The sequence below is a fragment of the Apodemus sylvaticus genome, chromosome 1 (genome assembly GCF_947179515.1).
Source record: "Apodemus sylvaticus chromosome 1, mApoSyl1.1, whole genome shotgun sequence".
In the NCBI taxonomy this organism is placed as follows: Eukaryota; Metazoa; Chordata; class Mammalia; order Rodentia; family Muridae; genus Apodemus; species Apodemus sylvaticus.
Window position 1 is genome coordinate 67247816 of NC_067472.1, and position 15789 is coordinate 67263604.

At 45.8% G+C, this 15789-nt stretch overlaps 1 protein-coding gene across 1 annotated transcript in view; it reads left to right on the plus strand.

Moving 5' to 3' along the window:
- Tcerg1l (transcription elongation regulator 1 like) overlaps window positions 1–9021 on the plus strand; it is a 181838-nt gene extending 172817 nt beyond the window's left edge. Inside the window, exons 10-12 of the mRNA XM_052174404.1 lie at window positions 356–445; window positions 4973–5091; window positions 8865–9021. Coding sequence (XP_052030364.1) covers window positions 356–445; window positions 4973–5091; window positions 8865–9021 — 366 coding nt within the window. The remainder of the gene's footprint in view (window positions 1–355; window positions 446–4972; window positions 5092–8864) is intronic.
- Window positions 9022–15789: the final 6768 nt, after the last annotated feature.

Here is a 15789-nt window from a genome sequence, read left to right on the forward strand (position 1 = left end):
AGGGCTCTGAGAACATCTAGAAGAATCCTCTTAGCATTCAAGACATGATGTTAAAATGCCCCTCCCAATCCTGCAGGCAGCATGGATCGTGGGAGGTCCGGGAAGATGGCAGAAGAAGTAGTAGTATCATATATCTGGAAGTTGAATTTTCTCATGTTTTTGTATTAATTTTCATGGTGTGTTTGGTGTATCCTACATTCTTATACAAGGCACACACACCCCCACCCCCACCCCGGGATCCACTGTACCTTAATGCTGCCTTAAACAAAAACAAAAATACCCTGTTGATCATTTCAGCACACTCCAGGCTCAGAATCAGATGCTAACAGCAGCTCTATTGAATATCTTTCTCCAGGTGTCAGCGTTTTCTACTTGGGAGAAAGAATTGCATAAAATTGTGTTTGACCCAAGATATCTCCTGCTAAATTCTGAGGAAAGAAAACAGGTAATGCTGGAACCAGGTGAGACAACAACTAGCAACAGAGCCGAAAGGCTGCCAGCTAAGTCTGCAGCCAATCTGGGCCAGTCTGAGAGCCTGGGAGTGAAGTCGGGGGAGTCTCCTGCCTGGAGCTGCTCTGTCCTGCTGTCTGGCTGTGATCCCTGAGGGTAGGACTCTAAGATCAAATTGTACAGCTTGGAGCACCAACCTCATTCCAAATGCTGCATTTAGTGTGTTGATAACACCCCTCCACCTAAAGTGATGTGCTATCATAGGAAGACCCGGAGTGGCCAGAGACCAGAGTCAAAGAAAGTAAATAACACTGGCCTAGAAAACAGGTGCCAGAAAAGGTCATGGCTGGGCTGGAGTGGGTGCTACCAGGCTCTTCAGAAGAATGGCTTGCCAGGGATCTGCTCAGGCTTATTGGTGAAGAAGTTTACAGAGCCAGTTTTGCCTTTCCAGGTTATGTAGAGGGAGGGCTGACTGGAGGCAAGAGGGTGTGCTGGAGGGAGCCTGGGAGAGGCTGAGGCCACCACCCCTTAGCTGGGGCTGTGGAGCAGAATGCAGGTAGGAGCTTTAAGGTCAGAGTGCTCTACCTGTAGTCACTGAGCTGGCCAGACTCATCTTGAGGCCCTGTTATTCCCCTTGCCCCCACCTCATGTATATTCAAACACAAAGCAACTGCAAAGCAGGAAGGAGCTTCAGAGTTAGCAGAGAGGAGGGATTATTGTCAGGGATCTCCAGGAACCTACTGATGTGTGAGCTGACAGTTTCTCATCAAGATCAGGGTAAGTCATCAGAGTGCAGTTTTATATTGAGTCTGTCACTGGCTATAGGCAGACACTGAGACAGGGATGGGGGATGGGGTAAAGAACTCTAAAAGGGGGGATCAGGAGGGAGGCAACATTTGGAATGTAAATAAATAAAATAATTAATTAAAAAAGACACATGGAAGAGGGTATGAGATCTTTCTGCAATATTCTTCCACATTTTCTATAAATCTGTAAAGTAGCATAAAATGTAACCTGCCTAAAGAATAGAAAGAGGACTGTTAGCTATTAATTTTAAAATATCAGCTGAAAGTCTGCTAAGACCAGCCTATTGCAGGGCTTTCTATACCTCTGTGGCCTGGCGGGCAGCACCCAAGTGGTCTCAGCTAGAGAGGGACCCTTTATCTCTCCTACTGCTTAACTAAAATCTCTTTCTCTACCAGGATGGGTATGGGGCTGAGAAACACAGGAGTGTCTTGAACTAGCCATCTAGAATCTCCAACTTTGTCTTTCATAAACTTGGAATGGATTCTTATGTGGGGACAGGAAGCCCACAATCCAGTGATCTGAGTTTGGGCTACACGTGTATTCTTCTATACCTAAAGAAAACTGTAGATTTTAATAATTGATATAATTTCACCATTTTGTTGCATTATTAAAAAGCAAAAAGTTCAGTTGTTCTTTGTAGGAAAGAAACTCATCTACACCATAAGCTGCTGTGAGCTCCTAAGGCAGGCTTGCACTGTGTGAAGAGTCATTAGAAACAGCTAATGTGTTAATCCAGCCTATAAATATATAGACTGTGCTTTAGCAAATAGTCATTTTTGTTTGGGAGATGTTTTTGCTTTCTTTTTTTGTATGTGACCAGTTGTTTTCTGCATGCCATTGTTAGGTTTTAGAGAGTAGCATCATTTTAGAAGAAGCCAAAAGAAAAGCCGTGTTTAGTATGAGGTCTTCCAACAACTTCAATTTGATGCCTAAGTTGTATCTCTTAACAGGTCTAGGAGACCAAGGACCTGGGTAGGAAGGATCTGGTTCATAGACTGGACTTACTAACCATCATCTACTTCCTGGTGTCTAGGGGCAGAACCTACTGTATCAGATCAGCGCAGGAAGCTGGAGAGGCTGGGCTTCCAGAGCCCTAGGTTAGAGGGAACAGATGCTAGCCTGAGAGGACTGTTGTGATTGTCCTTGGTTGGATTGCCAACACTAGGCACATTCTTCTACATCTTGAAACATCTTACTCCAAGAGTTCACTGTTTAGTCAAAAATTATCAGATGTCCCTGTGAAATCACCAAGGGAGATGTCAGTTCTATCTTAATGTGCTACAGTGGGAAGGGAGCCAGCCTCACAGTCTTTATGAACCAGGCCCTCCAGGGAACATCCTGGCCCAATGATGCCTGTCCCTGCTGCAGTCCTGCAGTCGTATGACCAGTGGCCCAGCAACGGCATGAGAGAAGGAGCAGTGCCTGGGGCCTTTCTCAGAAAGCACAGTCCAGGTTACAAATGGATTGGAGAGCCAGCATCTGATAGAATCTGCAGAGCCCGCCCATGCCAGCGTTTTCACAGGGGAAAGCTAAGGCTCCTGGTGTGAAGTTATCCAGGCTGCAAAGGAGATGGAGTGAACCTAAACAGAGAGCCAGGCCCGGGGAGCGCTAATCAGTCCGGTTTCTATGGTAACGAGAAGTGTTTCATTTTATTACACCAGAGCCCACAGAAAACAAGATAACGGCCAGTGCTCTCTTTTAAAAAGTCGTGCTCCAATTTGGGTAAAACTGGTGTAATTTGTTAGAGGGAAAATATACCTGCTACGTTGAGTTATGGCAGCTTACATAAAGCAATGCAGGAAAGGGAGAGAGAAAGGGGAATAATTTGATTAGGTGGATAAACGGTCCTAGGCAGGGAGGTAGATGAGCATTTCTCATATGCGCTGACCCCCAAGCCAGCCAGCCTTTCTGCCCACATTTAAAATTAATAGAGCAAAACTTAGCTGATGATGGAGCCACTCGCCTTTATTTGGCTAATAGCCCTGCATCTGCTTCTTCTCTCTGTTTAAATTAGAGGACTGCTGGAGAGCACACTTCACTATTTGCCTTGAAGGTAAAATAACCCAATCATATTCTTACTTAAATGTGTGTGCACATGGTCAAAATTTAAGTTGTACTCGCGAATAATTCACTTTAGCGCTGCTGAGGCCTCTGGAGACGAGTACTATTTCCTGCATAACATCCTGTAAGAGGTTCACCACTGAAGAGTAGATCAGAGACAGGGGCATGGTATTGGCATCAGGAAGCTGAAGCAAGGGGATCAAGAGTCCTAGACCACCAAGGACAACGAGCATATTAAGACACTGTTTCCCTCTCTTAAGAATCAGAAACATAACAGAAAAATAAGAAACAGTAAGATAGCATCAGATAGAGACAACGGTGGCTTTAAGGGAGCCATCACTTTCCTTCCCATCCTCTATTCCCTGGCAGGGCTGCTGGGGACCAGTCAATACCTCTCAGATCTTTGTGAATTGATACAGAGCCATGATGGTCTATGCCAGTGAAATAGCGTGTGGGTTTTTATTGATGGTTTTGTTTATGTTTACATAAATATGTAAATGATCTTCTGTTTATGTTTTAGTGTTCTGGATGCTTGGTTAGCATTATGATTAGAACAGCTTTGCCCTTCTTCCTTGACTTTATGGTCTGCAAGTGACAAGTTTTCTAATGTTAGAGCAACGAGTAACCTCCCTCCCTCTGACACAAGAAGAGCACTGAGGCTGTGCATGTAACTCAGTTGACAGAATGCTTGCCCAGAATGCATGAAGTCTGGGATGGCATCCCTGATGACAAGTTCAAAGCCAGCCTAGAATACCTGACACCCTGTCTCAGACAAGGGAAACCAACAAACAACAGCAATAAGAGAACATCCTATGGGAAGTAGTGAAAAGACATTCCATAGTCCTGTGTAGTACCTGGCTTCCAAGAGAAAGCAGCCTGCTCTGGAATATTGAATACTGTTTGCATACTAGACACTATTTTCATGCCCTAGACTGGGGACAGGGATTGCTATTTAGTAACTTAAATTACACTTTGGGTCAGATTTTTCTCTTTTGTAATTTCTACCCTGATGGTTGGTACAGTCTAGATAGTACTTGGCATCCTTGAGGAAGCATCCTGTGTACCCCAAGTTTTCCTTGTGCCCCAGGGTTCCACATGTAGAAGTGAGGTTTCCTGGAAATGAGAGTGTGGGACTTGGAGATGCCAGAGTTCTTTATGTTTACAAGTTCATGTCATTTTTAGAGATTCAGAGGCTGATTACAGAACCAAAGAAGTCGGTATAGCAGATTAAGCATCTTGTCGATGCTTTAACAGTGATGAGAGTACTGGTTCCTTATGTGTCCTGTGAACATCATTCAGAGTTCAAACTGCAGAGATGAGGAGGTGGAGGGGGCGGGGGAGGACTCCTAGCTTCAGAGCTCAATAGAACCTTCCAAATCCACTCCAAGACCCTGAGTTGGGCTGATTGAGGATTGGCCCAGAAGTCTGCTGCCTGTATGAAGGGAGCACACTGGGCCTTGTGGGAGGCTGTGTTACTTGAAGGTCTTGGTTTTGTGGGCAGTATCATAACAGGGGATCCTTGCTTACAGATAATGTAGCCATGTCAAAGGACCACTTTCCTCAGATACTGGGCTTCTGTCCTGGCTTTGGCATACAAGGTTTAATTTCTAATATTCAATTTCACAATGCCTTTCTTTCACGCATTTGTTTTAAGATATTCGAGCAGTTTGTCAAGACAAGAATCAAAGAAGAATACAAGGAAAGGAAAAGTAAATTGCTGCTAGCCAAAGAAGAATTCAAGAAACTTCTAGAAGAATCTAAAGTATCACCCAGGTATGAAGGGAGACATATACCAGGTGTTTTCTGGGTTCAGAAATGTGTCATTATCGCAGAACTTACTTCATTATATATAACAATATTTCAAAGACATTGAAATATTTACAGGAAAGACCAGTTAGCAACAGAAGCCTTTTGGGAACCTGGTTCTTCTCAGTCCTGCAGACAGTGTGATATACTAAGTAAATCCCCCATAGTGATTGCACTTTTGCTACAAAGTTCAAAAGGTCAGCAAAGCCTGACTGCAATTAATCTAATGGTTCTCCTGCCTCTGTCTTCTCAGGGGCAGAGTTACAGGAGTGAGCAGGGCTGCATCTGGTTTACTCCATAGGACCCAAACTTAGGCTTGATTAGTGAGCACTCTTAACTGTGGTGGCAACTCTCCAACCTATATATTTTTATTTTAAATGATAACTAGCAATATTATATTTGGAGTGTATATTTGTCATTCCTTTGTGTGAAATCTCTGTGTGGTCTCTAATATGTTTGGTCCTTAATTGAATGCACAGCTAATCCTGGCTGCATGGTGCTTCACAAAATCACTCTTCCTATCTGGAGGACTTTCTGAATTAGAAAAAGCACAGGCAGCTTGGACCTCAGGAAATGCTAAGGAAAAACAAAATGTGTGTCTGGTTATCTGAAAAAGTGGCTTCCAGTCAAAGAGACTTGAAAACTGGGCCCAGTTCTGACCTCCTCACCTACCCAGAAGTGGTCATGAGAGGGAGGCAGGGATGAAATGGGGAGTTAGGAGCTGGGTTTACGTTCTGGCCTGGCCTGGCCCAGGGATTAAGGTGCTGGATATCTGTGTATTTTTATGATCTCATCTGAATGGAAGCAATCATACTGACCTCAAAAAGTGATAGAAGAGACAGCACAAGGTCTTTCCATTTGGTCATTACTCCCCGACCAGCACAGGGCACTCACAGTGATAGCTGGCACCCTTGCTACTTATTGGTAAGATGCTAGTGACAAGCCTGAAGTCCCACAGTGTGTCGTGAAGATAGAGGGGAATATAGATTGTACTGAGCTAGCTGAAGAAAATTTTCATATAGAACTCACAAAACACACTCATTATACACATTATATACACATTTCACATGTCGAACACATTTCTCATCACACACACACACATATGCCACAGCATGAATGTACGTATATGTGTGCACACACACACACACCCCACCACACATATCACATACTCATACAGCCCTCAACACACACACACACATATCACTTATTTCTCATTATACACACCTACCATAAACCCCATTATATATGCATCACATATACACCCCAACACACATACACATCACACAGTCACAGACACTCATACCATAATCCCACAACACACATATATACACACATCACACTCCATCATGTACCCTCCACATTACATATACCATCCACACAACCTACCACACATACATAGATCTATCACACACACACTCCACCATACAAACATTACATATTCACAAATCCCACAACAAACATATGCATATATCATACATCACCTACTCCTCGTTACAGAGATATTCCATTATATACACACATCACACACTTACATCCCCCTACACACGCGCGCGCGTGCGCGCGCGCGCACGCACACACACACACACACACACACACACACACATGGACCATGAGTGAGAAAAATCAAATAGGTTTAAGCGCATTCCTATTTAATACCACATTTCCTCTTCAGCTGTGCTGCAGGTAAATGTTACTGTGTATATACGGGATACAGTGTGACTTACAGGAAACACATAGACAGCAAAATGCTTACTACAGTGGAACATACTAAAATATTGTAAAAACTTGGCATGTATTACTTTCATAATTACAAAGCTGTTTATAATGTTAAATGTAGCCAAATCTGTCCTTGGAAGTTTCTTCTCCCGTCCCTCACCATCACCTTGTCCTCTCAAGAAGTAGAGAGTTCAACTTGGGGTAGGACGGTGAAGTTAGCTTAGGTTCCTTAGGGCGTTTTCAGCAGTAGCTACTCCAGACTCTAGTATTCTTCTTGGCTGTTATATATAACAACATTGTTATATATAACAAGCTGACCCTGGTGATCTGGGTCAGGTCCTTAGTGAGAACATGTGATAACAGTATCCACGGACCAGTCTCATGCTCCTGGACAGCCTAGCATACATACCTCTCTGCTTGGCTGTGGGCACCTGGGAATGCACAGCAAATGCTGGTACCATCTCTGTGTGGCCACAGGTGCATGGCAGTCACTCCAGTGACTTCTTGGCTGAGGCACACTGGGCTGATATACTCCCTCCTCTTCTATGATGCTTCTCTGAAGAGATGCCCCGACTGTGATCTGGGTGGGAGCAGCATTGCCTGTTAAACTTGAAGAGGCCTTAACAGAAATGCAATGCTAGCAGCAGCTGTGACAACTAGAAGCAGCAGGGTTGAGGAGTTAGAGAAGGAAGGACAGAAGTGAAGATGAGGGAATCTAGAGAAAGAAGCTTTCCTTTCAGAGGACCCATTAAGGAAATGCCCCTGCAAGCAGAGCAGGTAGCTGGCAGCTGGATGCAGAAAGAAAGGGGACACTGAGGAACCAAATCCTAGGGACACCCTTTTAACAGCCACGTCCATATACGCTTGTCATTTGTCCATAAAAGGCTATAAACTGCAATAATTTAACACAGTAATTGGATGTGTGGAGGAAATGTAAACTTCTCTATAAAGATAATGAGCAAGAATGGCAAGGGTTTCCTGAGCGCAGAGTGATTTCCTACGCACAGTGAGCGCTCAGAGCCAATCAACCTCCACAACGGGGACTCTGGGTGACAGACCCAGCAAAGCTGGGACTGGGAAGAAGGCTGGTTGGTTAATGCAGATCCTGGGCCCTTGGCCACTGCATAGCTGCCATTCCTCGAAGCCATTCCATGTGGGAACTGGGCAGGATGGAAACCTCTCCAGGCTCTGGTGTTGCTCCAAAGACCTGGTACCGTTATCACCCCTTAAGTTCCTATGATTGGCAGGTCTGTCTTCACTATCAGGTAGTGCCGGACTCTATGGTTTCCTCCAGAAGATCCCTGGTTTGGCAAAAGGAGGTTTTCTGTAGGGAGAACCAAGAACTCCCTACCTGCTGGCCATGGTTAGACTGCTGACAATGTCAGCAGAGTCTAAAGAGCCAAACTAATAGTGGTATCTCTACCCCAGTTCAAGAGAGTCCAGTTAAATTCCATGTTAAGAGACCCAAAAGGCAGGGCAATGGTGGCACACGCCTTTAATTCCAGCACTTGAGAGACAAAGGCAGGTGGATTTCTGAGTTCAAGGCCAGCCTGGTCTACACAGGACCAGACAGGGCTATACAGAGAAACCCTGTCTTGAAAAAAAGAAAAAGCAAAAGATCAAACAAAAAAGAGACCCAAAAAAACTGTCTCAGCACTCTCTAGGTCTCTAGAGAACACTAGATTCCCAAAGCAGACCAGGGCTCCCAAGAAAGAGTGGATACCAACTAGGGGAAGAAAAGAGGGAATGTTGTCTTTGCTGCACAGCTCCAGTCCAGGTGGAGCCCTGTAGCAGGAGGAGGCTCAGTGAGAGCAGAAGCTTTCATGGCTACAGCAGCATCAGAGATAGGCCTCCCGAGGCCAGAGATGTGTAAGTGAAGTCAGGTCACAGCCTTGCAGGACCCAGTCCCTCAAAGCCCATTGGCCTGCTGAGGTCCTGTCCCTGGGAGCTTGCTTGTCAGGCTGGTAAAACAGGACTCATCCTCTGGGAAGATGTCTCAGAAATGTCTTTCTTATATCTTTCAGGACCACATTTAAAGAGTTTGCAGAGAAACATGGCCGGGATCAGAGGTTTCGTCTTGTTCAGAAGCGAAAAGACCAGGAGCACTTTTTCAACCAGTTCATACTTATCCTTAAAAAACGGGATAAGGAAAACAGACTAAGGCTCCGGAAGATGAGATGAGTCTGTGTAAATGCAATATGACAGCAGGCAGCTGAGTGTGCGCTTGGGGGGGGGGGACTTAGGTGGCAGTGGCCGGCTGCTCTACCCACTCCAGGGACAGCCGGGATACTGGATGTTCTTAGAGAATTACTGTTTCATATTGAAGCTCCCTCTTTTGTACATTGTTCCCAGTTTGATGCATTTCTAATTGCCATGAGATGTCGAGTCTTTAAGTGTTTTAATTATGCAAATTACTTGTAATATACACAAATTATAAACCCACTGCAGGTTTGTGGCAGAGCAGCAGCAGGAAGTGTGGATAATCATCTCGAGGTGTTGCCTCCACTCCAAAGGACTGTCTAGAACTTCCCCGAGACTTTTGTGAATCACCCCCTTTTGTGCAGGCCTCCCGTGGTGTTCCTAGATCAAGGTCCCTTGTTTCCTGAGTAGTAGAAATGGGCTCCATTATTCATCACAGTGACAACCAGACATTTGACACCCGTGCAAATCGTGATTACCTGCCGGTGACTAAGAGTGACTGGCTTCTCTGAAGGTGTATCCCGGCCAGGAGAAGGGAGCCATGCCGGCTGTCAGAGGTCCTTCCTGAGAAGAATTATTTTGTACAAAATCATCATATTACTATTTGAGTTATTTTTATTGTATGCCCAGAGTTTGCATGAGATTTTTCTCATCATCTTTGTATAAAAATTTAAAATTTTTTTTAACCAATAAATATTTTAAACCAGCATGTTTTCTGACTGAGGCACGCCTCACTGGCTTCCACAGCAAAAATGAGTCAAATAAAGACTTTCAATTTCAAAAGATTGCAGCCAGAGGTAAGTGCATGACACGCTGTGTCAGGATACTGGAACACACCCTGACTCCCTACACCTGCCTGCTGGTATGGACACCCTGCTGAAAATCTCAGCAGACTAATTATTTTTTAATTATTGAATTTTAGCTTATTTCTTTCAAGGCTATAGAGTCCCTCTTCAGAGACAATGGCCTGTTCCCTGCTGACCACTGACCGTCTCCTTACCTGCTTTCTTCGTGGTCTCACACATGTTAGACTACACTTGGGTGTGGTGGCATCCACTCCATGATCACTTGATGAGCTCTGGTCCTAACAGCTATGCCATCAACCATTCAAGTTTCTCTGCTGGGTGACTCTTGGCCCTTGCTTAGGATCAGGATAGCAGCGGATCTATAGCCTAGCTGGCCCTGACCTCAGGGATGATAAGTTTTCCAGTCAGACTTTGGAGGAGCTGGTGCTAAGTCTGCATGCCAGTAAACCGTCGTAACTGGAGACCACCCTGTGACTTGAACCAGAATTTTTAAAGAATTGCTAATACCTTAAGTATCTGAGGTTATGAGGTCTAGGTCCAGATACTAATGAATAGTGTAATGACAGATCAGCAGAACTGTTATTCCCTATCTGAACAAAAGGCCTTTGGTTATGGCTGTGGTAAACCAGACTTAACAGGATATAGCCCTGTCTTGGTGAGAGGCAGATAAGTCAAGTATGGTCATGCTGGTAAGAATTTGGTGGAATTTCATCCCAGAGCCTAGGAGAGCCACTCATGTGTCTCTGTCTCATTGGGAAACTATTCCAATTCGCCTAGGCAGAGGTGTCAGGGTGGGGGAGTTGCTGCCACTAGGAGGTGCTGTCTTCTGAGCCTTTGGGACAGGGGCTAGAGAAACAGTGGAGGCTTGGGAAAGGAGAAAGACATGGAGGGCAGAGCCTCCAGGGCTCCTGTTTTTGGACCAAAGCAGTTCTCATTTCCACACAGGTGGCATCCGCATAAATGTCACCGAGAACTCATTTGCCCACAAGATTGGTAACGAGCACAGAAAACCATACCTGCAACCTGAATGGAGTTCTTAAATGCCTCTTACCTGCCCAGCATAGTGGGGATGTGCATAATGTAAGTATGCCCTGTAAAGCAGAGGCAGCGAAGGGACTGAGCACCTCTGGAAGCCATTAGTCCACTTACTCCCAGTTCTGGGCTTGCCCCTCCAATGTCCAGTCACTCTCTCTGCACCCACACCTCTGTTGCAATTGGACTCCTTGTCATCTGCTGAGAGCAGGAGAAGTACAAGCTTTGGGCCCCTTCACTCCGTGTCTAGCAACAGTGGAAACAGAATGGTCATGGGAGGGGAAGAGAGAGTTAGTGTTGGTTGTATCTTCCTCCCTGGCCATCCTGGGGTCTCCAGGTCAAAGCACTCTGGGCAACTGTCACACAGTGGGAGCCTACAACTACACACAGTGGGAGAAGCTGCCACTTCTGTCCCTTTAGCACTTCATCTACTGAGGACTTCACCATCCCCAACATTAGCTCTGGTTCCATTTCTGCTATAATCACTGCTCCATTGAGCCTTCTCAATGATGCTTGTTTAGGGACCATCTCCTTACTGTCAGGCCTGACTTGTGCCATCACCAGCACTGCTATTGTCATACATAGCAGAGTGGGTGTCTATGTGTCAGTCATACACACAGATTGGCGCTACACAGTTACATCTGAATTGCTGTCAATGGGATGTGGAGAGGGTCATGTATTCCCAGCCTCATTGAGGGATACAGTACTGGGGCAATAACTCAAAGGCACCCCCAGCCTATAAAGAAATCAGCTAAATCCTGCATCTACATATGTGGGAGCTAACAATGTTTGTGCACATAAACATGACTATGATTCTAAGAAACTCAGAAACAGCTTCTCTATGTTCATGCCCATCTGTGGATCATTGGGCATCTATATCATGCAGATGAGCTCATCTGTAATCAGATATGAGCCCAGGGAGAGAAGGGTGCTCTACAAATCCACAGAGATATGCATGCCAGCAACATCTGAATCCTCTTCCTCCTTTGAGGGCTGCAGGTGTGGCTTACTTTTTGCAATCTTTAAGGCATTCCAGAAAGACAACGAACTATGACAGAGGCTCCTCTTACTGCTTCCTTTATGTTCTGCTGGTGTCTCAATAATTCTAAATGCCAGTAACGTGACAAGGAGAGAGCTTCATAGTCACCTCTCTGTGTTAAATAATAAATAATCATAAATAATATATCCTCTGCCTGAGTCAGTCCATCAGCTGACATCGAATACTCCTAAAGGACAAGTGTATTGGAAGGCCAGACAGTCTTCCTGCCACAGCTGTTGATACAACTTCAGAAAGTAGCTGTGGCCAGTGGCATGCCTACAGTCCTGATCTCCATGGGGGTGCCTTTAACCACCCTCAGCATTCCCAAGGAATCTGCATTCACTCCTCACCTTACTGCTTTGGCCCAGGCTGTGAGTTCTCTACCCACAGTGCCCTTTCTGTATCCCTACCCAACAGTTCTCAGCTTCTCATTGGTGGTGAGAGTTATCCCTTCTCTGTCATGCTAGAACTTCCTATCTATTGCAGAAGCTCCTTAGGAAACCCAACCCCTGACTCTGCTCATTCTGAATGTCCTACATGACCACCCAGGAAGAGAAGCGTTGGAACTCATTGACTTTGGGTAGCAGTGGTCAGAAGGGGAGCTTAGTAACCATTGGCAGACATAGACTATCCAGGGTAGACTGTTGTCCCAGCAGCCTCTGTGTGGGCAGAAATGACGCATTTCTTAAGCCTGGCCCACCAAGAGCTCTGGCCTCCCTCAGCATCTGCTGTTCTTTCATTCAAATGCTCTGCCATAAACAAATGCCTTGAGACAAAAACATTGCTCATTTGGTTTACTTCAAAACCTTTAAGCGTTGCTTTGTTTCTATTTTTTTCCCACCATGCAACAAAACGTGACCTGGGTCAGAGACTCCAGATAATTCACAAAATGTCTCAGGAAAATAAACTGCTACCTTGCTGGGCTGCCCCAGTGACCCCCTCTGTGGATGGTAAGCTGGGCCAAGTGACACTGAGCCAAGTGTGGACAATAGCCACGGTGGGAGCCAAAGGATGAGAGTGTCCGAATTCCTTAGGAGAGCAGAATTTGAGGCAAATGGCTTGCTGAAATGTTGCAGGTTTGTGTCATATGATATAATCCTTCTCAGCTGGGACTGCTTCCCAAGCCTTTGAGTCCTGTGAGGGGAGGATGGCCTGGAACCCACCACTGAGGACTGGGTGAGGCAAGTAATAGCACATGGAGCATGACAGCTGTGTGCGGAGGACTTGCCAGCCAACTGTTGGTTGATATGTGGGTCATTTATTTATCATTTAATCTGGTGCTCGTGTGGCTGTCAAGGGAAACTTGTGGAGTGCATTCTTTCCTTCCATCGCGTGGGTCCTGGGGAATGAGCTGAGGGTTTCAGGCTTGATGATAATAGCTGTCACCCATTGAACCACCTCACCTGCTGGCTTCCTGTTCTGAGACACGATATTAAAAACTTGTACTCTAAAACATGACCTTGTGGTCATAAAGTAATCTGAGAGCTCTGGAGATACAGGTAAAACAAGGGACTGCAGTCTTCCTGAGACCACGGGGCTTCTCAAAGGAGAGAAATAAACAGCTTCCCCTCTTTTTCTCTCACCCAGGTTAACATATATAGACACATAGTCAAGTATGTCCCCTGTTACCTCCTTGACCAAGGGTGGGGTCTTGACCTCTTCCATCAGTAGAAATTAGGAGTGGTCCCACTAGTCAGGATACCTCTCTTGGGCTCCTTGAAGAACTATCCGTTAAGAGGAAGCCCCAGCTAGGGGAAGATGACAGGTTATGTTCCAGATAAGCAACATCAGTAGATAGGGAGGAAGTGAACCTTCAGATGACTCAGCTCACCAGCCTGTGACCTCATCCTACTCAGATCAGACCCTTAGAGATGAACAAAAGCTACAGTTACTGTAAGCTGCTATGTCTCCAGAATATTGACTGGCATCCCTGTGGCTTGCTACTCCTACCTCAAATCATGTGACTCTGGTCCAAAAATGACCAATGTGTCAATCAACAGTTGGCTGGCAAATGCCTCTCAAGCAGGAGTTATGTTTGGTGCTCTTGCCCCTTACCTAAATCATTTCTGTCCACAGTCCTCACAATGAGTTCCCTTCATGGGACTTCATTGGGATCCAGAGCCCCACATATATCACATGCTCACAAAACTATTTGACTATTGCTCTTCAAGCTACCATCTTCCTGACCTCTCATCTCTGAAGGACCAGAGTCTCTAAGGACCTTGAGTTTCTGAGGACTCTTTTTGGCTGACTCTTGTTTCCTGTGAACCACTTAATCCCTTTTGTATTCTCTGCAGCAATTGGATCAAGCAGTGAAAAGATCTCATGAGTTTTATATAACTCAAAGGCTGTCTGGAAGGTCAGTCCTAGGGACACACAGTTGCTTTAGAGAACATGGCGGGCTACCTGGGAGCCTATAGCTTCAGGGCTAGTGAAAGCTAGCACTGGCTACTTTTCTCAATGTTGTGATCAAATGAATACCTGACAGAAACACTTTAAGAAAGAAAAGGCTTGCTTAGGCACACAGTTGGAACTTACAGCTTATCATGGCAGGGAAGACATGGCGGCAGGGGCGGGAAGCAGGCGCTCACATTACATCTGCAGTCTGCAGTGAGGAAACAGAGTAAGGTAACCACTGGAACCCAGCTCACTCTCTATTTGGTATAGGACCCCAGCCCATGCAGAGTGCCACAGGCAGAGTGAGTTTCTCATTAAAGTTTAAATGTTTCTGGACACACCCTAACAGACACACCCATGTATGTGTATCAATAGCAACTTAAAATCCAGTCAAACTGATCATGGAGATTAGCCACCACAGCCGCTCCAGGTGAACAAATCTCTTGCTGCAATCTCCTGTGGCAGGAGGGACCTGGGAACGCTCTCTGGGGCTCTTTGAACAGGGCATCAATTCACTGTGGAGGACTCTACCTTCCCATAGTAGAGCCTTCTACTCCATCATCGGAAGGGGTGGATTTACACATGAACTTGGGAGAGGCAGAAACTCAGACCAAAGCAAATGCCACTATCTATTTGCAATGAGTGTCAGAGAGACCAACAGCTGAGGTAGGTGGGTGTGGCTCAGAGGGTTGTACTATGTGACCAGAGGAGTCACAGGACTTTCCTGGGTGGAATATAAGAGTTGAGGATCACTTAGGATGCACAAACACAAGGACAAAGACTCAACCTTCCAGAGCCACAAGCAAGGAGAAAGGCTGGGAGTGCAAAGATCCAAAAATTTGAGAACATAGCTTTTACCCTGGCCAGTCCTTCCCTAGGATTATCTTGTGAGGGCAGTAACATTGGACTGTCCAAGTGGCTGCAGTGTGCCAATCTCTGTTAGCTGGCTTGAGTGGTGACTTATATTGCAGACAGAATAATAGTCCTAGCAAGGAACCAGTGGTTTCTGATCCCTGATGAGGACCCCTGGGTCATGGATTCTGCTTGTCTGAGGCCCTGTCTTACCATCTGTGGGTGTCTTGTGTGGCTTCTTAGGTAACAGTGAGCCCTGATTGTTAACTTGTCTGATGTGTCAGTCATTTGCAGTGCTAATCTTCCTGCAGGGGCAGAGAGGAACAGCTCTGGGTAGACTTTTCCCATTGCTCTGCAGAGGTGAGCCCCTGGAAGACCTCTGGTCACCTCGTCCATACATGCACTGGAGTCCTGCCAGGTGCTCAGCTAAAGGCCTGATTCCTGGGCAGACAGGCATGCCGAACTCCCTGCTGCTCCTGGTACTTGCAACTGTGTTCCCTATAAGCTCATGCCTCTCATCCCTCAGGCTTGATGCACAACTATATGTCTTCCTTGTTCCCTTCCTCCTTGCCCTTCCTCCTTCTTCCCAACATCCCTCTCTTTCTCCCTCTTTCCTTTTCTTCA